This window comes from Nomia melanderi, chromosome 6, assembly GCF_051020985.1.
Source record: "Nomia melanderi isolate GNS246 chromosome 6, iyNomMela1, whole genome shotgun sequence".
In the NCBI taxonomy this organism is placed as follows: Eukaryota; Metazoa; Arthropoda; class Insecta; order Hymenoptera; family Halictidae; genus Nomia; species Nomia melanderi.
In genome coordinates this window covers 10,887,283-10,911,564 of record NC_135004.1, presented here as the reverse complement: position 1 = coordinate 10,911,564, position 24,282 = coordinate 10,887,283, and the positions used below count along the sequence as shown (strand labels likewise).

Below are 24,282 nucleotides of genomic sequence, written 5' to 3'. Positions count from 1 at the left end.
CATACTCGAATTTCAGTTTTCTTATTTCGTAATTATTAATATCTTAAACGCGTTAAATATTGAAAATATCTTGTAATCAATATACGAAGAAACGGGAAAAAATCTGTTGTTACAATTTTTATAAGGATTACATATTAGTCATGTTAAACGCTCGGTTGTTTTAGTGTTAATAATAGAAAATATGAATTTACTTCGATGTCAAGGTAAATATGTACAAACCTTTTGTATGTGAATTTTCTGCATCCGATTTTTTGGGATTATTTTGCATGCGTATTGGTTTCCGTTGCTGACATCGGTCATCAGGTAAACTCGCGCGAAACCTCCCTGAAAATGCACATAGAATATGCGTAAATAATACTTATTTTATTAATGCAAACAACGTGCTATTTGTTTCAATTTTTATTCGTTAAGCAACTATCTGTAGTTGATTAAATTATAATTGTTCGGTAATTATATACGCTGAACTTATTTAGTTATAAGTTTATGATATCTATATTTAATAGAAATTATCGAGAAAGAAATAAATATTCAAAAAATTCTCGATCTCTTCGAATTATTATTAAAATATTGTTTATATACTTTTCTCGATCTTCTCAATGTCATAGGTGCCATGGTGATAATTACAAGTGTATGTGATTGATATACGCGTCCCTTAACATTATTCAATTTGATAACACTAAAGAATTACAATTACAGTTTAATTACAACTTAATTGCAGGAATGAATGTAATTCATTCATTGAACAAAAAAATATTCCGTCCAAATGGAACATTTTGGCTAACAGTATTTAGCACGCAAAGGGTTAACACCTTGACTGCCACGAAAAATCAGCGTTATACGTATCACTTATTCCTTTATAATAACGATAAAAAGGAACAATTATTAATTATTTACTAGTACAATTCTTAAACTGTAATCTAATCATTTATGCTATTGAACATTTTTATTCGACATCAGTTCTCTCATGAATTATAATTAGTTTCAAGTCATTTGAAGCTCCAATCTCATGGGACCACTATGGCAGCAAAAGTGTTAACCCTTTGCACTCGAGAGGCGACTCCCAATCGCCAGATGATTTGATACAGAAAAATTACAAATTTTTATATTTACAATTAGCCTTTGTATACTGCCTCGATACGTGGAATATTTGAAAGAAAATAGCTTTGTTAACTAATTTACGTATGATTTCTTGTTAAATTCATTTTAAATCTACATCTGATTAGAGAAAGTATAGAATATTTCAAGTGAAAAACTGTCGAGTGCAAAGAGTTAATAAATTTTCCATCGTATTGCGTCCTCAGCGTCTAACCGGAAAAACGCAAAGCTTCGCGAAAATAACGAAACTAGAAATGGCGGATTCCCGAAACGTTTGCAGCCGCCTATAAGTATCAACGTTTCGCTGCCAAGTTTTGGAACGCCCTGTATAGTAAATAATCCCGGGGAACGAGAAAAAGGAACGGCCGGGGCACACGGAAAGATGAAAGATAAAAATGACGGTCGTCGGAACGAGGATCTCAAACTAGATTCTACAATTTCTCCCGTAGCATCCGTTTGGCGTTGCCGGAGTGAAAGGTTTTCCTTCCTCTCGGACCGCTTGCTTTCGTTCCTCAGGAACATCTTTCAATTATCGTTTATTGCTTCTCCGCGGCAGATTTGCTGGTAATGAAAGTAAAAACAGTTTCCACGACAACGCGCCACTTCGTAGGTTTTGCAAATCACGCTTCTCTCCGGCGCGGAAGCTTTATTACCTGGACAGATGCACGCGGCAGCCGGCGCAGCGACACGGACAAGACACCCAACGTTTATTTTGCCCCGGTATTTCGATAAAACGAAGAGCGACCGCGTATTAAAATGTTTGTTGTGACTTCTATACCCGGCGACGCAAAAAATAGACATTAAACTTTCATTATAACAATTCTGTTCGTTTATTATTGCTTTCAGGGTACACTCTTGGCTGAAAGTATTGGAGCTCGCTGGCTGCCATTGAAGCTGTGCGACAAACGAACCGTTTGTTTCGAAAGTTGCTCGAGTACACTTAAAAAAGATAAAAAATACTATTAACCCTTTGCACTCGAAAGTTTTTCACTTGAAATATTCAATACTTTCCAATTAGACGTAGATAAGATTCTTTAAAATGAATTTATCGAGAAATCACACATAAATTAGGGAACAAAGCTGTTTTCTTTCAGTATTTCACGTATTGATGCAGTATACAGACTTAAATGGTAAATATAACAATTTATAATTTTACTGTATCGAACCGTCTCGCGCCTGAGAGTCGCCGCTCGAGTGCAAAGGGTTAAAGAATGAAAAGATTGTGTAGAATTGTAAGTGTTACAACGATTAACTTGATTTTTTTGAAAAATGGACTTAAGCTTTTGAAATGAATACATCAATTCTTATTCTCAGGAAAATGTAAAACGTTACTAATTTCGAAATTTTACCGTTACAATTCGCAACATTTTTCGTTCCTTCCATCAGAATCTTCTCAATCGTACGAGAATCTCGTATCTCGCATGGCTTTCCCTCGTAAAATAAGAAAACCATAAAAAATATGTTTCTCCGTCATTTCTCCTCGCGTCCGTCGAAGGAGAAACAAAATGATTACAGTCATCCGTCCTCGTTTTAAATATCGTTCTCGCGTGTAAAACGTTTTCCTGCGGTATCGGTGACGAATGATAGACGCGATGGCAATAAAATTTGGATAGCGCCCGGAAACACGAGAAGATTATACGTCGCACATTTTTTGTTCGTGTCCATTACGAACAAAAATGTTTTGCTTATATTTGCTTTTATGTTTCTGAGGCATCTATTCTGAAGTAATAATTGATGGTAATCATATATTATTACCTATTCTAATCTATTCTATAGAAAGAAATTGATAATTTTCACGATTAACTTGTCAGACTCGCGACGAACGTTTTAAACTGAATTTGAGAAATCTAACTATCATTTATTTTATTTTAAATGTAAATTAAATATTACTCTTCTATTACCCATCGTTAACCTTCGAAGTAAACATAGACATAGAATAAGTACTCAAATCTGTTATTTTTCTAATAAACTATCAACGAGAAAGTAGTAGTATCGATTACGATTAAAAAATCAATCATACAACAACATATATTAATCCTTTGCACTCGGAAGTTTTTCACTAGAAATATTTTAGCATTTTCTGATGAGATAAAATCGATATTTTGTTAAACTAAGTCGACGAAAAATCACGCGTACATTGAGGAACAAAGCTTTTTTATTTGAATATTTCTCAAAATGATGCATTATAGGAAATATAATATTAAATATCAAATTTTATAATTTCACTGTATGAAATCAAGTGGTGAGTGAGAGTCACCTCTCGAGTGCAAATGGTTAATAAGAGTCACAAGCATTTACTTTGTTCCGTGCACAGAATCCAACGAACTGCTCAATTGTCTCAATCTAGACCAATCTTTAGCCGACGAATCGGCAGACGAAAACAGAGACGAGTAATAACAAAGTTCGTCAGGCGATACCTCGTAAATACGCGGGCGTCGGCGTTTCCACGGGTTAAAAAGGGGGTGGCGCGCGCGCGTGCACACTCCGCAGGCCGATCGCCAGAATAACTCGCCCGAAAATATCCCTCCGACATTACGAAAACGCCTCTCGGCTGTCGCGGCTGTGTCGTCACGCGATCGAATAGTACAGAGCTATCCGTTCGACAATACTAGATGCAGTAGTTACGGTGGCCAAGAAGCTAAACGAAATTTTTCAACCCTTTGCACTCGAAAGCTTTTACATCGATCGTTTTCCGCATTTGAAACACCGATCACTGAACTGTCGATCTTTACAAAATTTCAATGTTTAAGAATATAATTAGGGAAATGAGTTTTCCTAAAAAACATTGTAGAGAACAGTACATTTCATAGATTTTTCATATTCTTTCGTGTTATGAGCATTCCGTACAATGTTGAGTCCATTGGTCACATTTTTTATAGCTCAAAGGGAAATGATATAAATTAACACTAGAACTACCGTACCAGTCAAAATGACTGGTTTCGATTTTTTTGTTTATCATTTATTGATCTCTTGGAAGCATTGAATATTCGAAATGATTTTGAAAATAAATAGTTTCATTTGTATACTATAATGAATGTCTGAAGAAACTGAAAATAATCGATTGTTACAACTTTATAGGAATTGCATATTAATCGTATTAAATGCTCGGTAGTTCTAGTGTTAAGAAATATAACTTTATATTCCAATATTTCATTCATTAATACGTTATGTTCGTTAACTTGCAAAATTTAATATTAAATATCAAATTTTCCTTTTTAAACGAATTAAACGACAAATTGTTCTTATTAAAAATAGAAAGAAAAGGAAATACAAAAAGTTGAAAACGGTCTAATCGGACAATACAAAAACTGGTACAACATTAAATGCCTGGAAGACAATGCAGAATTGATAAAATTTGAAAACCGGTCGTGGTTCATTTAGCATTCACTTCTTCAGGGTCGAGTTCTGTTTGAGAACAAACACAAATGATTCCAATTTTCATTTGATTACAGTTTATCTTACGGAGGCGTTTATGAAAAACATTAATGTTAATGTTAGACTAAAATCAAATATACACGTACGTGACAGTGTCTTTGAAAAGGTTAACAAGTTGACTGCCACGAGAAACTTCAGCATTTTATGTATCACTTATTCTTTTGTAACAGAAATAAAAAGGAATAATTATCAATTGCTTGGTACATAATTATTAGGTTACACTATGATCCAGTTATTCACGTTATTAACCCCTTGGCCTATGATTTCTTTCTCAACTCTGACCGATACGGCTGCTTTGTCATTAAGAATTCATTGGGAAAAGAGACAAATTCTAAGCATATGTTATGCCTATATTTCCTTTTAAGTATAATAGTTGATTACAGAGGAATAATATTTACTTTGAATTCGAATGAACTGAATAATATATATATATTTGTTGAATCGTGTTGAAAATCTTCACCACGAGTCTCACTCGTTGTTGTAGGACAGGGGGTTAAACATTGTCATCCGACGCCAGTTATCTTATGAATTACAATTGTTTTCGATTAATTTGAAAACGCCAGTCATCGGTGACCGCCATGGCAGTCAACGAGTTAACACATTGCGTACCGGCTAATTCTCAGAAAACTGAATTGTGCGGATGGCAATTTTCACTGAGGTCAACTTATATCACTATGCATAGAAAAACTCAGATATCATATTGTTATGTAATATATTTTAAATAGACAATCAATTCGAATTAAATTTTATATTTTTTTCAATGCTGTGCTAATTAGCAAAGTCCCATAGCTAAGTGTCTTTATATAAGAACAAGATTTCTCGTTACCGTACGCAGTGTTAACGAGAGCGGCAAGTGTTAACTTTCGAACGATACTGTACGCACGAGAAAAATCACGTGTCGTCGAATGGAGGGAGAGGAGGAGGTGGGAAGAGGGAGACGGAAAGCCGAGAATCAGCGGAACGGGAAATTCCTGTAGCCGTCTAGCCGCGGTTGTCACGCGATTTAAATTGGTCTCGAAACGCAGCCGCTGACGTACGTTTGGTCCTTGCTCACGGCCAGAAAATGGATCGTCCCGGCGACGTGAATTTTTTACTCGGCTACGTCAAAGCGAGACGCGTCCAGCCCCGGACCGAAATGAATTCTCAACGGTCCGTGGACGTCCCTGGCCCATACAGGCCGTAAAACAAGTAAAGGTCGCGGCCGACTGAAAATTTTAAAACCCCACGAAAGAGGAACAGTGGTCTCCTATACCATGCGCGGTTAATTATAAATCATCCACGTCTTCGACTAACGGTTGTTCACATTTCGCTTCATAAATTTTCCTTTTTTTCTAGCTTTCCAGCCTATAGTTACGCGTCTACAAGTTTATGGTTCTACGGGAACGTGTTGAATTAGGAAGTTTTGTAATTATTCGACGCTGTTTAGGCTTAAATCGTTTAGGTGTAGGGGGAAATAGAGAGATTTACTGCCGAAGTAATTTTGTTTAAAGTTTGAAGTATGGAAAAGTAATTTTTAATCATTTTGATAATTGTAGGAATGTTAGAGTAATTTTAAATTGAAATTTTGAAATGCCGTTTTCGACAGCGTTGGTAAAAATAATGTTGAACTTCTGTTAAAAGGAAATTATGTGTTTCGTGGTTGCAAATTACATTGTTAACTTCTTGGATTTAATATTTTGCTAGTATTGTTACGATCCGAGTTTCCTATTCTTCAGTCAATGTCGCTTTTAAAAATGGTCAACACGTCAGTGGTTAATTGACATGTTGAACAATTTGATGACCTCATTTCGTAGGAAACGGTACGCTATTTTCAAGGAATTTTCCAGGAAGTCTTTATTGCTAAAGTTCGAAATAAAATTCGAAATTAAAATCCTTTTTGAAAAAGATTAAATACTTAATTTTAAGTTGTTAGTACTTTACCAAAATCTCATGACACGTATGCAGAGATGTTAATGAAATATTTCGAGACATTTTTTAGGCAATGTTGTTCATTTGAAGTAATTTTAAATGTAAGCAATTGGAAGTTTCTCAAGATATTCCTCTTTTGGATAGATTAGTTGTCAATATATTAGATTTTCCGCAACTTGACATAGATATATCTGCCCCTCGAATAAACCTTGAAGCTTTTAGAAGTCGTCCTACTTCCATGCATCCAGATTATTGATTTTATTTAAAATTTATTTCATCGAACGATAATAGGTTATTTCAGCTTTCTTTATAAAATATTCATTTGGATTATATTCATTACCATCATTAATAATATTTAACTTTTACAAAAGTGATTCTATTACTACATTATTGTATACGAATTATAATATTCCATATTTATTTTTAAATAATTCCAGCTGTGTTTATAATTTTTTCAACTTTTATGTGTACCTTTTCACAGAATTCAAACAATCCATTCAATCTGTTCTTGTAACTAACATCAAAATCGTTTAAACTAGAATTCATCAGTCAGCTTTGATTTATTAGTTTTTTCAGAGGCTCCAAAATTACCGAATCCGTGTTTATTGCTCGACGTTAGTTTGATTTATCGTCCCGCTTAGTCTCGAAAAACTCATCAATCAAAATTAGATTGAATCATTATCATTCCCTGGAATTCGAACCTATCGAAGAATTAATTATTTCTAAGGTTATTAACCTTCTTCTGGTATAAACGAGTCGATTAAGTAATACCTCTGAATCGATTATCTTTTATTTCCCGGAAAAGTATACAATCAAAGTTTATAATATATTTATACTACATTATACAATATTATATTATACAAACCATATTATACAATTTTCAGATTAGAAGCTTGACCTCCCTTTTCCAGCCTAATATTCTAATCAATTAACCACTTAATAAATATTTTTGTGGACCCTCGAAAAACTAATCTTACTAAGCGAAAGATAAAATTCTCATTACCATAGTAGTAAAATCCTGTACATCGCAATAAATCTATGGGAATATAAAAATATGATCAATGATGTAATAAATCTTGGAAAATAGAAACTAAAATCGAACTATGTATTTATCGTGCGTGCTGTAATATATTTTTCTTGCATACGCAAGCAGCAGAAAACAGCCGTAACAATTCCATTGCAAACCATAGCGAGTACACTTGTCGAGTACAAGTTGATCTTAAGTTACAAGCAAAGAGGACTGCAACCCGAGACTAACCCAGAGCAATTTAAAATACACGGTCTACTACTCTAGTTCAGGCGAACACTGTGCGTGTCTCGGGGTAGCAGATATTTTTAAAAATGGTAAACCCGATTTACGACGATCCATTACATTGAATGTAGATGACGTCGCAACCAAGGCCGAATACCTAGATCTCCCCTTTATTTTTTTGACGCAGAATATTTGTTAAACGCAGCTTGAGCGACAGGAGTATCAAAACAGGAGTATCGTAAACAGAGCTTCTTCACAATGATCGTTCTTTTCAAATTTCTCTTGGCTCGTTGGTAGATGTCTATTTATATGATCATCCTATAATTAATGTTGTTTTTTTAATGCTAACTTTTACTGTGAAAAATTAAAACTTGCGTTTTTTTATTGTTACAACAAAAATGGAATTAGAAAATATTTTATGAGATAAAAAATTACATTACTTATGGGATGACTTAGTATTAGTTTTATGTGTATAGGGTATAAATTGATAGAACTATAATTGGCAGAACGATGAAAGTTTATAGATTTAGGCATTTCAATCAATTTTAAATCCATTACCATTTTTTATATTGCCAATTCTGAACTCTTACATAAAAGAAACTTTATACAATTCCATTGTTTCTTTATAAATTCACTGTGAATGATTTTCACGAAAATTTGTATAGATTCCATAGCTTTAACTTATTAAAATTTGTAAAGAAACAAATCCATTATTTTGAATTGACTAATACCATGAGTTTATATTTTATTATTCAAGACTGTATAGTCTTTTTATTAACGAAAAAGTAAAGTATTACTTTGCAAAAGTTTAATGAAATTCTAATGAGGAAACGCAATACAAATCATTCGTGAATGTTTTATATTATATCCTTATAAAATAATATTTCATGTTATTACTTTTTCATTAACCATAAACTCTAATGGCACAGGTTTAACCATAAGTGCATGTGTTCACGCAATACAAGGTGTATGATTTAATTTTAAGATTAGCAAAGCTATCTGCAGTAATTCTAATAACGATTCACTGCGAAAGAAAAGCTGTAGATTGACTGTAATTCAACTTAAGTTGCAACTTAACTTAATTTGTATTTTTACGAATTAGTGAAAAAGCAATCTTCATTTCTGTTGAGGGTAAAAGTCGTTACTTTCTTCGCAGCCTCCTTACTTTTATTCGGTTCATTATTTTCTTGGTACCGAGCCAAGCAGATCTATAAAATTTCCCTCTTTCAGTCGGGGATACTGCGTGAGACCACGTATTTTTCAAATCGAATGCACAACGTTATGCCAATATCTTATCGTATTTAAACTCTGAAGGCGATTTTCCAAAAGATTTTCAATTAAATTTGTGCTTTGAGACCCTCCAAATTTGACAAAGCGTATTGTTTTTATTTTTATTAAAAAAATGGAAATAAGTGACTCTGGCAGAATGTTCTATTGATCCTAGAAAAATTGATCTTCGTTGATTTGAATCTTGAAAATTAGCAGTTTAAAAATCAACAATTAGAATGTTCTATCATTATTGTATACGATAGGAAAGTAAATCTTCATCCGTTTAGATTCTGAAAATTGAAAATTTTTAAATGGACAATCAGAATGTTCTATCGTCCCTAGAAAAATTGATCTTCGTTGATTTAAATCTTGAAAATTAGCAGTTTAAACATCAACACTTAGAATGTTCTACCATTTAGATGTTCCTTTATTTAGATCTTGAAAATTAAAGGTTTAAAAATACACAATTAGAACACATATTTGCGTGACTGCATCACTGAAAATCAACCGAAACAGTTATCGAATGTTTATAAAATGCAATATGAGTCAAATTGGTCCGTTAAGCAAATCTAGTGTCAAGGATGGTCTACCCTCTCGTGGAATTTCGTAATACCAGTGTGACCGTATTATTCATCCTTTTCAGCCGAGTACCTTCGCGCTGAACGCGCGGAGCATTTCAAGAATAATTCACCATAAATACTAGGCCACCCATACGGTTTAAAGAGTTTAGTGCCGGTAACCATGACACGGGTATTTTTAGGAATCCCTGGCAGTCGCCTAAACGCATTCCGCCCGCGTGTTTTGACTCGGCTATTAAATAAGCCGCCCCCGATAAAAAAAGAGTCATTGTACCTCCGTTTCCGTTTAGCGAAATGGACCACCGCGGATTCGAAAATAAGTGGCTGCGCGATCCCGACAACACGTGCAACAGCTGCGAGGAAACGGATGCTCTGTTTGCGTTGAGTAAGGTTTACTGGATCTCTTTTGTGAATCACTTTTTCCAGCTCCGTCTCTTCGTTTCTCGGTAACCGTTGACGCATAAAGTGCCATTGCTGTGGCTTACTTTCTTACAGAGATTACTGGAAAATTAATATTTCTAAAATTGGAATTATCCTATCAGTCAATATCGCTAGTTTCGGTTCTCTCATTTTGTAGTTATTGATAGAAAAATGCTGCGTGTCCGAGATTATTTTGAAAGTTCACAGTCCCATTTGTATGGTAGAACGAACATTGACAGAAATTAAAGAAATTTGTTATTTTCACTTTTACGAGTCTTTCGTTTTTTGTTATTTGAGCAGCTTTTGGGAGATAATATTTTTGGAATATCTGGCGTCTCTTAGGAACTCCACTTGATAAAGTTTTATAACGATTTTTGAAGTTTCATTTTCGTATGCTTGAAATCTGATTAAATTAAGAAATAAGTAATGATGTCAGTAATTATAATATACCGGATCACTTTATGAAGGATAGGAAAGACCGATGTGATTTTCATTTATGTCGAAGATCGATTTCTCGATTCTATTATAGTTGTCTAGGCTTATCTATTTATTCAAATTTAATTTAAAAGTTCCGTGAAACTGATACAGCGAATGAGAAACCTATGAAAGTGAGATGCGTAAAGCAATACTTTCATTTTTCTACCCTTAAACAACCCCAGTAATACTTCTCTCGTACCTCCGAACAACCTATACAAAATGCAAATAGAGTGTTGCCCTGAGAACCTAAAAAAATTTCGAATTAAAGTCTCAGATTCAAATATTTAACTTTCAAACTGAACAATAAAAATAATTTTAAAATAACACGCTACAAACAATGTGTGATTTCGATTAGAAATTTCTTTCTTAATTAAGAACTCAATTATTCTTTGTTATGTTTTACACAAATTTTAACAACGCGTTTTTAAATGAAAATGAAATTAAATGTACTGTTATTTAAATAACTTGAAGATAGATTTGTAATTATGTTTGAATATATTCTATAACTGGCCTTTATTGCCATGACAAGTTCAACTGAAACAAGTTTTAAAATTTTAGATAGAATAATTTGCATATTTGAATAGTAGAAAATCTTGTTATCGAGGTCATGTAAAAAGGAAATCGTATCATTGGCATTTACATTAACGAGAATGATAATACTGTCACTTCCTACGGAAACAGTGTTAACACGATATTACGAAAGGGAATAAAGTGTGTTCAGCTGTTTCTAAATGGTTGCTCTATATTTATTATCTTACTTCGTGAATGGGACCAGTATCGCCATTAATAAAACATGGACGTATATAAATACTTCTTGGTGAAGTGTCCGTACCTAATGAGCTTGCGTTCTTTTATCTTTTTATACCACGCACAGCAGCTTTCTTTGTTCTATAATAAAATCTGTATTAAACCGCATAGGTAACAACACAATTTTTAATCGCAACCTTTCATAAAAGAGTACGTGACATCAATGAAAGAAAAATCTGGAATTTTCAAATTCCACAATATTTTTTAGTCAATGCCCTCTCAAACAGCAAATTAATTTCACAGATCAAAAAATTCCATTGTCCAAAAATATTTTTACACTTATTTTTGATACTTGATCGTTTAACCCTTATGAATCATTGAAAATTGATTATTTTTCGAGTACCTCGAAAGTTACTCGAGCGCCTATTTTGAAATCTACCTAATTTCTGTAAACATATCTACGATTTTTGCTTAAAAAATAAAGGATTTACACAAAAATATTGTACAGTCCAACCTCGATAAATCGAATTTCTAAGGAAGAAAAAAAAGGCTTCGAATTATAGAGAATTCGACATATAGAATTTTCGAATTGTAGAGATTCAACGAATGAAAATCCGACTTTCAGAAAGATTCCGTAAAATGTTGATATATTATAATTGTATAACCTATAAGTTAGATAAAAAAATTGTAAATTATTAGACGTGCAGTGATAGAAAGATGTTAGAAGAGAACTTTGACTTATAGACGTCTGGCCTCTCCCGAAATCAAATCGCAGAGATTTTATATTTCGAGTTACAGAGATCTGTATAGTTGAACAAAAGGGAATGAAGAAATGTTTCAAGTGACACAAGTTCTACTGCACTGATATTTGGACAAACGCAGACATTTTGGTTGCCAGCATAAGAGTTCAAGTGACTCGATCTCCTTTTATCTCGATCGACGCAGCCGTTCAATTGCACAAGCAACTGGCATTAATCGCAAGCGAGCGACTAATTGTAAAATGAACCCGGCACGTGGCACAAATATAAGCGCGTGAAATTTAACAATTACCACAGCCTTATTAGCGTCTTCCATTTTGTAACAAGCACGCAGACAACTTTTTTTTCCACGTGCAGACGCATCTAAATTTACGTGCTCGATTTGATAGACTGCCAGAGCGGTCGTGCTTTTTTATAAGAAAATTTTATTTAAATAAGAATGTAATTATTTAGAAAGAGGAACAAATGAAGCCACTAAATACAGTCTTACAATGATACTTTGGCAAAGTAACAATTTAACACTAGAACTACCGAGTAAATTTCACTTTTGGAAATTTCTTTATATAAGCCACAAGCGTGGATTTATTAAAATTTGAATTGGTATACAGTTTAGCTTACGTGTCGCTTAATTAACTTCTTTAGTAAATTATCAAAGAGGTATTTATACCTTTTCAGTAATCGCAAAAGGAAAGGTCAAGGAATGGGTCATGTTGACCCATCTGGTAGTTCTAGTGTTAAGTCTAGTTTTTCGCCTCGCAACGTAAGTAAGTTTTGTATGTGTATAGTCTTGGTATATACTTCAGTATTTATAGTTCTGTTCGGGGTATCTAGATGTGTCGCAGGTAAAAAATTGGAAAAAACTCGTTGAACGGATTTAAAACGCATCTCATTCGACGCGTGACATGGAAATCGCTCTAATTTTGCATCTTTCTCGCCTTTCGTTCGCCTTGACACCATTTTCACCTCCTCCCCCATTTTTCAATTAGTTTTCTTCCTTTTACAGTTTCACCGTTGCCGATTAACGAGATAATCAAACAGTTCGCTTCCGCTCGTTTGTCAAACGTTACATGGATTACATGTTCGGACATCACTTTCTTGGGAGCTTGCTACTTTCTAAAGCGACAATCGGGTTTATGTGTACCGGAGAATCGATTGTTGTCTTGTCATTTTTTTATTTTCTAGACATGAATTCGTTTGTGTAAAGAATAATGTATGCATGCCAACTCAACTGTCTTGCGGTACAATAAATAGACTGAATAGATTTAACACTATTTCCCATTTTTTACCTGACGTTTAATTTAACACGAGTGGAAACGAATCTATTTTCTTTCTTGATTCAACACAATCACTTAAATTCTAACCTGAATTTTTATACAGTTTATTCCAATATATCACTGATTTCTTAGGTCTTGAACTAATCTTTATTTTTTTACACATGCAGTGTACTTTTCTAAACGGAACTTATCAATTATGTGAGAACAGGATTAGATGTATGTTCATAAAAAAATGTTCCAAGAAGTTTGTCCTGTTGGGTTTTTAATAAATAATAATACTTTTATTAAATACGCATACAAGTAACAGTAAAAATATAAATGTAACTCAATAACAAAATCGTTACTCGAACAATAAGCAAAACAGGAAATACAATATGTTAAATACGTTGATGTATTATACTATATACGACTCGTATATAGTTTTCTAACATGTCTTGCAAGGAATCGTTCGAATAATAGGAAGTGCACGTGGGGCTTTATCGCGGAATCGATTGGAAAAAGTGAACGGCCCGTATAGGGAATGTTTTCTTTACAATCGAATCTTTGCAATCGTCGGTTCACGCATACCAGAGAAACCGGTCGCGAGAATTTTCTCGTTGCAGCCGGTGCATATGAAACGGTGATCAGCATTTAAAATTTTTGCACCTCCGACAGAAACGGGATTTCCTAAGCGGACACGTGAAGCCAAAATGGCTTCGTATGACAACTTGTCGCCCCAGAAATCGAACAAGGCTGATGAATCTCCTTTACGTAACGTTAACGTCGAATCGCGCAGAATGCATACGAAAATGTTATCGACGTTCCGTTCCCATTTAGGAACACTGGAACGTAAAAGGATGATCATTTGCGCAAACTACGATGTGTGCATTAGTATTAACCCCTCGTCTAACGATTTAATTTATTTAACGATAATTAGAACTATTTATCGTTAATACTGCATTAGTAAAGAAGAACACTCCATGCTCTTTCTATGTCTAGATTTAGTGTGTTTCATTTAAACTTAACACGACTTAATAACATTTATGTTTGTTAAACCATATTAGAAATCTTCGTATCTGACACGATATTGTAAGGCAAGGGGTTAACCAGACCATCTGTTTCTTTTTGAACCCGGAAATTCGAAAACTGATAGAACTTTGTATATAAGTCGAGTAAGTTAAGCCTAATACATTGCAATTCGTTGAAACTTTTTTTCGCCTCTAACCGTTTCCAAGATAATTCACGAAAAAGAAACATTTGCGTTTTTTTGAAGGGGTAACATTGATACATTGATTTGACATTGAGAAAGATGTTAACATTTTTTCACTGTTTCATCAACTATTTCTACGAATTATTAGAAATATAATAATAAAGTGTATAGTTTGCAGTACAGTCTAATGTACTACAAACAACGTAGCATTATATTTTCAATTCACTTAATCTTGAAACGATTAAATAACATTTCTCTCGTTTTTGTAAATCAGTAAACATTGATTGAAAATTGATTTCTTGTATAACCTACGAATTTTCTTAATACTATAAATGTATGTAATATATTGAAAAAATTTGTCTCTGCATCGTATGTCTAGACGATTATGCAAATTACGAGCTCGTTCGCGTATCCCAATTCATTTATCTATGTCCGTTGCTCCAACAAAGGTCAATAAGCTCAAATACTAGACACGTATTTATTTCCGAGGTCCTTCGGATCATGTTGAAATCTGGCAGACGTAAACTGTTGTCTGGCTAAACGAGGAAACGTGAAAACGAACCGTTGTCCTCCACATAAATTTAGATTCGAAACTATGTATAATTACCCTAGCTTTATTGCAAAACCTGTCACTGTTCGAATCGAGTGAATCGAAACGATACTTTTAAACTGTGAATCATTTCATATCTCTTTTTGTTGTTGGTAAAGTAAACATTCCAAGGTTGAGATACGTGGTAATTAATTAATTAATGACTGTGTCCCGTTCATGATGAAAGTTGTACTTGAACTTTCTGAAACCACTTCGTTCCGATGAAATGGTAACCTTCGTGAAACTTTCCCTTGCGAATTTCTTCGGGTGAAAATCATTGATTTTGAACTTTCGTCTGTGTGTAATTATGGATGTTATAAATATTCTGAATTTTTATTAGAACGTATTTCAGGTGTATTGTAACTGTTGTATTAGTAATGAAAGAGAAATTGTTCAATGGTTTAACTAACTAATTACAACTTTTGAATTTCTCATAATTTATGTATGACAAAACTTTTAATGGCAATTGAATGGTAAATTTATTACTCATAATTCAATAATTTTTTCTATAGAAAATAGTGAATTTAGTACAGAATTAAATAGTTACTTTGCGTAACTTCACACTGTAAATCAATTCGTTACAACAATCTGATTCAAATCTGTAATTTTCTGTCACAAATTGGTTGGTAATTCACTTTAATGTTACGCAATGTAAGATAAATTAATGAAAATTAGTTATTCTTACGTCAAAATTAATCGTTGAAAATGTAAATTTTTATCAACTCTTGTAGTTTAACTTAGAAACGTTGAAGAAACCAAATTAAACGAAACTGGATAACACAGTTTCCACGGTGACATTAACGACAATAGTGCACGATGAAGATACTTATTAAAAGCTCTTCTCAATATCGAACCTTAGACGAATCAATAAAACGTCTCTTCGATATCGAGTCAATAAGAGACGTTTAATTGGGGTAGAACATACAGGGTAATTTAGGTAACTGGGTCAAGCAAATATATTCTGAGTAAAATTAGAAATTGTTGCATCGTTTACCAAGTTTTACCATGCAAAGTTATATACGATCTTTTGCATAAATCCGACAGCGCGTTTATAAATCAAACAAGTATATCTTTTTTATTGTTTCCTTGCATTTACACAAGAAGAATTATGTATAATTGCAATAGAATAATATATTTTCTCACTAATCTATTACACATGTCATTAATGAGAATTACTCGAATGGTTCATCCCTTATCATTCAGTGGAAATGTATTATGGAAAATTATTTTCTATCGTAATTTTATGTTTCCAAATAAGTTTGTAAATTTAAATTTGAATTTGCATTTAAATATAGATCCGCACTGTAGTGATGAGGACTGTGATTAACTGTCGCCAAGGTGGCAGTAAACACATTAGCGACGCGATGAAACAACACTAACACGACACATGTGTATTACAAATGGTAGTACGATAGGTTTAATAACTGCCTCGGGTTAAGCTTAATAACAACACTCATTATCCACGCAACCTCGTTCTTGCACACGTTCGTTTTGTTTTCCTCGTTCAAACGGATTTCATTTCTATTCTTAACTTTTCATTTCGCACATTATTTCGCACATAATAGAATTTTATGTTAACTTTCACGCTTCCTTTCCATTTATTTTTACGTTTATTGCATGAACGAAAGATACCGTACCTTTAATTCATTAAAAGTGACGTAGTCTCTACATATAGGATGTTCAGAAAATTCATGTAAATTTTTATACAAAGAAAATCGTATATTTTACTCTAACTACTTATTTCCAAAATGTTGTATATTTTTCACTTTGTTACTATGTGTACATGACATTCAAAATTAGTTAAATTAATAATCAATAAATATAACAATATTTGGAGTTTATCACGAATTCCAACTTGAATCGAATTAAAAATTTATCTTACAATCGTATGTAAGTGTTTCATGGACGATGTGTAACTATTGTTAGTACTTTTATTTGAGACGGGGACAATAAATTCTACGTGAAGGTAACGTGTTTGATCATCTGGTGTCATCATGACGTCAGCCAGTGTACGTACAACGGCAATCAAGGTACAATCTCGTAGAAGATCAATGACTTCGATATGCGCTACTTCGATTGAAAAATCAAGGAAACCTTCATCCGTTCACTGATTTTGTATTGTGAAAGGTATTTATGATGATCTCTGCGATCAAATAGTATTCTGTGAAGATTAGATAATTATTCGTAACGGTATTTCGTAATTTTTATTCAACATTCGGATGATTTTCTATTCTGTAACAGTACCTGGGTTTGCAAGCGTGAAAGGATGTTTTATGTATTGAACAGGAAACATCTGGATATTTGCAACGAATTTTACACAGTTCAAGTTCAGTTTTAAAGAAGTTCTTCTATGCTTCATTAACCGTATAATGTTGTTTTATTATCAATAAGGGTTAAATTTTATTCAATTCGTCCAAACTATGGGATAAAATTATAGAACATGAAAAATTGTACTTTTGAGAATAGCACTTTATTCTTACCTTTGAAAATAAATATTATTAAATAAGTAAATAAATATTTATACAATTTTTATGTATCATAAATAAATATTTTGAAACAAATGTCAAGCTAATGCATAATAAAAAGGAAATGAAAGAATTAAATTTGGAATAAATGTGGAAGTGCAGCAGAGCAAATACAAGTAACAAGTGAAATACGAAATAAAAATAAAGTGGTGTCTCCAAAAGGATTGTTACAAAACCAAAAAGTTTCAATAATAGTTAACACAACTTTGTTGATTACAACTATTTGTAGTCTAAAATTTGTGTTCATCAAAAAAACTACAATTATTCTAAAGGTTAAATGTTACAATAGAAAACAAAAAAAGAATATTTTATTTTGAGTTGGAAACCAGTAAATAATTTTAATATTGATTAATACCTATTCGAAATCTTCGGAACGGGTTTTACTCGATATTATAAGGTAAGGGGTTAGAATGAATCGAGTGAAAGGTTTTCACGTTTTTGCATTCCATGTATAGCATCATTATCTAACAGAGTTTACAACAGGAAGGTAGTCAGTTACGTGGAGGTTTAAAACTAAAGTTATTCAACATGATTCGACGCAATTTCACGTCTTACGTTTCTCTGAATACGATATACAAGGATTTTATCGTATTTCTAAAAAGCTCTAATAGCCATTATAATCGTTTCCCACAAAAACAAAATAAGGAAACATTTCTTCCGTCAACAACGGCAGATTCTCTTTATGCTGAAGACAAAGTAAAAATACTATTACTTTTTATTTATATACGAGTACCATTTTCTGTACATAAAATTTTGAGCTACTATCTTTCTTTCTCTTGGAGAACTCAATGTAAGATATTACTCAACGAACACATTCTTTTGACAAAATACAGCTTTTCTTTTATCTCGATGATCTCAAAGTTATGAAACTTTCTTCTCAACGTCTCAATTTCACTTAAATCTATCCTGTGAATTTTGTAATGCATATCGTAAGTTAATATTTGTAGTCAATATTATACGTGCAATCAGATACATACATAATACATGTGATAAGAGTGAGCTTATAAAGGTTTCTAAATCAATACGATATCTAACGGAAGATTCTCAAGTGTTTTCACTTCTTGTTGCGACCATGAATCATACGGGACAGATTACGGTTTTACATCGCCATTCCAGGAAGACTGGTAAAGATTGATTAGAAACTGATTACCCATAGATGGATGGTGAGTTAAGAATACAGATAACATCGGAAGAAAGATGACGCGACCTTCGACAATATTTAATCATTGCAAGATTACACACTTGAGAAGAATGCATAAAACTGCATAAAAACGGAAGTGTCCATTAACCTTCTGACTATCAAAGATGGTTTTTCATTTTGCATGAAAAGAATGTTGGTAATCGTTATCTGTGATTAAAGGGAGGCCAGAGGAATAATAAAAAACTGTTTCTTGGAAAATATAAATTTTCTTTACGTCATATGCTTATAACGAGAGTTGTGTAATATTTATGTAACATTATTAATATTTCTTATGTAATATATTTATGATGCAGATAGTTAGGAGGTTACAACAACACGTTATTCAATGTAAGCTACTGTTAATTGTATCACCTGTGATAATTTATCGCTTAAATTTATTCACATTGCACATTTCATGCATTTATTTCTGCACCGCTGCACAAAACGCAGTCAACCTAACGTATTAGCAGGCAACGAGAAGATGGTTATGCACAGTTACATTTTTATAGACTTTAAAGGAATTAATAGCGAATGAAACTTAAATCTCTTTGTGAATTCTTTCATCATTTTATGAGCTGCAGATACTTTAACGCGCCACTTTCGATAAAGTACAATTGTAAATGAAATATAAATAGAATTTTTATGCAACTTAGAGCAATTTAATTTTAACCATACATGCTTCTGCGCTCTAATAATTGCGGAAAGTATTTATACTTAAGCCATGTTTTTATGAACAGTTTTAAAGTAGATGTATGCAACGAAAATAGTAGTACAAAGTATTAAAGTATTATTAATTTGATTAATTGTTGGAAATATTGTGAAGCTCATAAACTCGAATACAGTATTACGAAATCAATTTTTCTCATTTGATTGACTTAAACTTTGAAAACTATTAATTTTATTAATCAATATCCATTAAAATTGATCAATCCATATATTCTATCATCTTTTATAAACTTGAAAGAGCCATGAACGTTATTGATTCTAAACAAAACTCATTCAGTAGAATTAATTGTCATTAATTGTCATTAATTAGTATTAAATTTCATGAAAACTTATATTTTATAACGTTCGAAGATCTCAATGCACTATGAATACTAAAAGTTCCCCAGTCAATTAATAAATACCGACAAAAGCCGCGAAATACCGTTCCACTTTTGTTTAATTCAGCAGCATCGGAAAACTTATATTTGCAAAGAGCTCGGTATAGCCCGGTAACAGCGTCGCGTTCTCATTTCAATGTCCTCTTATATTTCTGTACGGCGTCATTAATTCAAGATGCATCTGCAACACTGCGGACGTTTCGCTGAAAACGTGTCTAGGGGATGAACTCGCCCTGTTCATCAAACGCGACGGCAGGCCATTCAATATTCCGCCCGATGAACGCTTCGCGAAAAGTCTTAATTGGTCGGTGGAGGAGCTGTGCAGTTCCCTTAAAGGTGCAGATACACCGACAAGAAATTTGCTACATTTCCATTTTCTTTAATTTAATTTAATTTAATTTAATTTAATTTAATTTAATTTAATTTAATTTTACTTTATTTCAGTAGAATCACAAGTGTTTACACTTTTATTTTATTTTATTCTATTTTATTACAATTACACTTGTGCACTTCTATACTATTTTATTTCAATTACAAATGTTTACACTTTTATTTTATTTTATTGAAATCACAAGTGTTTACACTTTTATTTTATTACAATTACAAGCGTTTATACTTCCATTTTATTTTATTTTATCGCAATTGCAAGTGTCTGCACTTCTATTATATTTCACTTTATTTTATCATAATTATAAATGAATTGTTGCTGGCCGTATTCTCAGGCGCGCTCGCGCACGTCACACGACCAGCTATCGGAAGAAAAATCTGGCGAATTATTCGTCAGTGTATCTGCACTTTAACGCGAATCAAGCTGGGGATTTCTGCTTTGTATCTTACAGCGGTCAGGCTTTCTATTTAAAAGAAAGGGGAGATTGTTTCTGTAGATTGGCTCGAACTGATGAGACATAGGCAAACGATGCGGCACGTTGGGACCCCTCCAGGAGCTGCCTCAAGCGGAAAATTCACTTTGTTCTATTGCCGGTGGCCCGACGGCGGGTCAGATTCCCTCGTAATTTCACCGTGGCATTGTCGGTTGTAATTAGGGTTACTTAGAGAAATAAAAATAGCAGGTACTGCGGAGACCGAACAAAGCGTCGTTATATAGAGGGTGAGTCACGAGAACTGTTGGGAGTGAGTATAGCGGCAAGCAAAAATATTGGCACAGCATGTGATTCTGCCTACAAACGTTTATAACCATTGATACGATCATTTGCAATACGCTTTTTGTGTGAACCTTTTATTCGCGGTCGGTTTGAAATATTTGGAGGACCGTGTAGATATCCATTATTTTCGATGACTTGAGTTTAATCTGTGGGTTTGCTTGTTTGCTACGTTTATGGATATTTATTGTGCAGTTTACTCTGTCGTTACTGGAACAATCGATGTTCATTTATTTAGATCTTGGAAATTGGCATTTTAAAAAATATACAATTAGAATATTCTGTCGTTCCTAGAAAATTTGATGTTCGTTCATTTGGATTTTGGAAATCAAAAGTTCGAAAACAGACAATTAGAATATATACGTGTAATTGCATCAATTAAAATCAACGTAAATATTTACCAAATGATGATTAGAAGATTCAATATTCGTCAAATTGACGAGTTCCATAAATCTAGTGTTAATAGTTTGTGTTATCTATAAATAGGTTTGAATGTTAATTCGGGTTCTCATTTGATCAGATAAAAATTCGTTTTCAATTCAAATGCTTTCTCTTCTTTTTGAAATTCTTAACTTTTACTTAGAAATTATTGTATTCTTTACTTATGAATACGTGAAAGTAGGTTGTAGTATCCATTATATTTAGAAATTAATTCGACGCTTTTCTCATTTAACCAATCACAAATTTTAATTTAAGGGTTGTACTGTTGCTTTAGAATTCTTCGTTTTGGCTTCGATGATCGAAGAAAACTACCGAAAGTGATGATAAATGTAACGAATTTTAAATTCAAACGGTGGCAAACAAACATTTAAAAGTTCTGCAAAAATATGAAAACAGAACTGCATAAATAAAAGGAAATACTTCACTAATAAGTGTCTTTCATCTTATGAATGGATAGAAGATGAAAGGATTGGCGCATACCCGAAGATATTCACTTAAACATTCTGTTTCACGGACAATATTGTATTTTATTTGTTACAACAAATATATAAAGGATGTCACAACAGTTGATCTTCATTTCAGTTGATTTCGTGCCAGTTCAGAAACTGTCTTAATGAATGAAGCTTCAAGATACATTCTGCCAAGCAAAGATAAAAAAAGCAACGAATACCAAAGAAATGGTATATAAATTATATGAACAGTATAAATTATACACAAAAATGTTGTTAACCTTCTACAGACAAATAGAAAAATTGTTTTCCTTGTTTCATTTACAATTAACGTAAACATTGATAAAAAGTCAGTAATTATATATTTTCATTTTGTCCAAAGTTTCTATTCACCTAATGTGATGTGAATGTGATATTTATTCTATACGTGTGTCTATTCCAGAGATAGACGATTAATAATAGAAAAGTAATATTTCATTTATGTCGAAAACGAGTAAGCGACATTTAGATTTGCGAAATTCAGTTTGAAATTTCCATTACACGACACGATACTGTAGGACAAGGAGTTGATGCGTTAAGTGCCTATGGACCGAACATGTCGGCATTTTTTACAGGAACAAAGTATTACGTTGAACAACATTTTTCGTGCGTAACAGTAATTTGAAGGCAAGAAAAATATACCGGTTCTCCGGTTCCTGCGAAGGCACGCGGACCGTATCTGCGTCTATCAACGAGAGCATGCTCTGATTTCTTCGGCGGTAATTATCATCAATTACACGGAGTTTTCCGACGTGCGCCTTCAGGTCGATTATTTTTCGGAATAATTATTAACAAATGTCACGCTCTGTTTAAAAGATCAAGCTTATCGCGCGACAGAGACCGATCCGAGATGTAAAACGGACTTCGGCAAAAACAGACACGATTTCATTTCACGGTAATCTTTAATCGTTCTCTCCTCGAGCCGGGACCAGAACGCAATATCCAGTTATGTCATGCATGAGCAGCTATTAAGTAATTATCAAAACGCCGCGGACATTGACACAGTGCCGTTATTTCTTATCTGTATATTTTGGTATTTTATATACTTGACTCTGTCATGTATTCTGTTATTTATAACTCACGTATAGCCGTACTATTATTTACAATAATATTACTCGTCAGTTTTGTTATTTGTAATTTTTTTACAGCCATGTTGTTACTTATAATAATGTAACTTGTAACAACTTGTAACCATTGTTAGTTACAACTGTTTTCCTAACCCGTAACTCATTTATAACCATATTATTCTTTATAATAACATTACTTGGTACTTTTATTAGCTGCAACTTAAAATAAATGATCGTTTCTTGTTCCCAAAGAAAAATTCCCATTATCTGCAGGACATCGAATTATTAATTATTTGCCGATAAAAAGGAAGGTTATTACTATCAGTAACAGTATATAATATCTGCGGCAACGTACAAAGTGTTTATACAGAACGATCCTCGTAAAAATGGCGTTACTTTAAAAATATCAATATTTCTGGCATAACTTCGAAGTGAACAGTAATCGCTACACCATTCAACATTAAAGGTTTGATTTACGCTCGAGAGAACATGGTTTATTACAATGAATCGTTAAATAGCTCAGAAGGAATTACCTTCAGACGGTATGATGTAATTTTATTAGCCATTTCCGAACAGAAAAACCGTGAATAAAAATCTCTATCGGCATTACGTTTGGTATGAACACCGGAATTTCTTAGCGTTGCGGTTAGCGTTACTTCCAACCGCCGCATTGTAATTACGAGCAAAACGGAAACACTTCACTGTTCATTTTAATTAACTGCTTTGCATAAATTAACGAACCCCGGGTACCGAGCGTAACGTATCCTACAAAAAAATCAAGACCGATATTTTACTGCTACCTTTAACCCCATTTTATAACTTTTTTGCCGTTATTAACACTAGATGCACCGGCGTTTTACATATGCCCATTTCTACCCCAACCAATCAAATAACTGGTTACAAAATAGAAGTGAACAAGTCAGATGATAAACGTTCCTTAGCGGAAACAGATTTATTAAATAAAACACAAACAATTCATCCAGAAAATCTTCATTGCGAGGGATTAATATCGCGATCGTGTTGGTTTCCGTAAAGCTGTTCTAACCCGCCCGTAACTTCTGTCTGTAATCGACGATCAGCTTCGACAATCATTGCTCGATGGATGTGTAAATAATATTTCCCCGGTTTTTTCGGGCCGCTGATAAAACGTAGCTTCAATAATCATTTTATAACATCGTTAAACCTTTCAACTCTGCTGCACGATTGAAAACCAATGATGGACGTGGATGTAACTGCTGTGGGGGATACGTAATAAACTGCTAATTATAACTGTACATTTTATGTGCTCCATATGTTGTATAATAACATCGGAAAAGTCGTAATCGTG

General features: G+C 33.3%; 1 protein-coding gene across 2 annotated transcripts in view; it reads right to left on the bottom strand.

The window, feature by feature from the left end:
- The window catches only part of LOC116427861 (serine/threonine-protein kinase PLK1), a 67,202-nt gene that overhangs the window by 14,586 nt on the left and 28,334 nt on the right, over positions 1–24,282 (bottom strand). For both annotated transcript variants that reach the window (XM_031978671.2, XM_031978672.2), the window contains exon 2: positions 220–324. In XM_031978671.2, the coding sequence (XP_031834531.1) occupies positions 220–324 (105 nt within the window). The remainder of the gene's footprint in view (positions 1–219; positions 325–24,282) is intronic.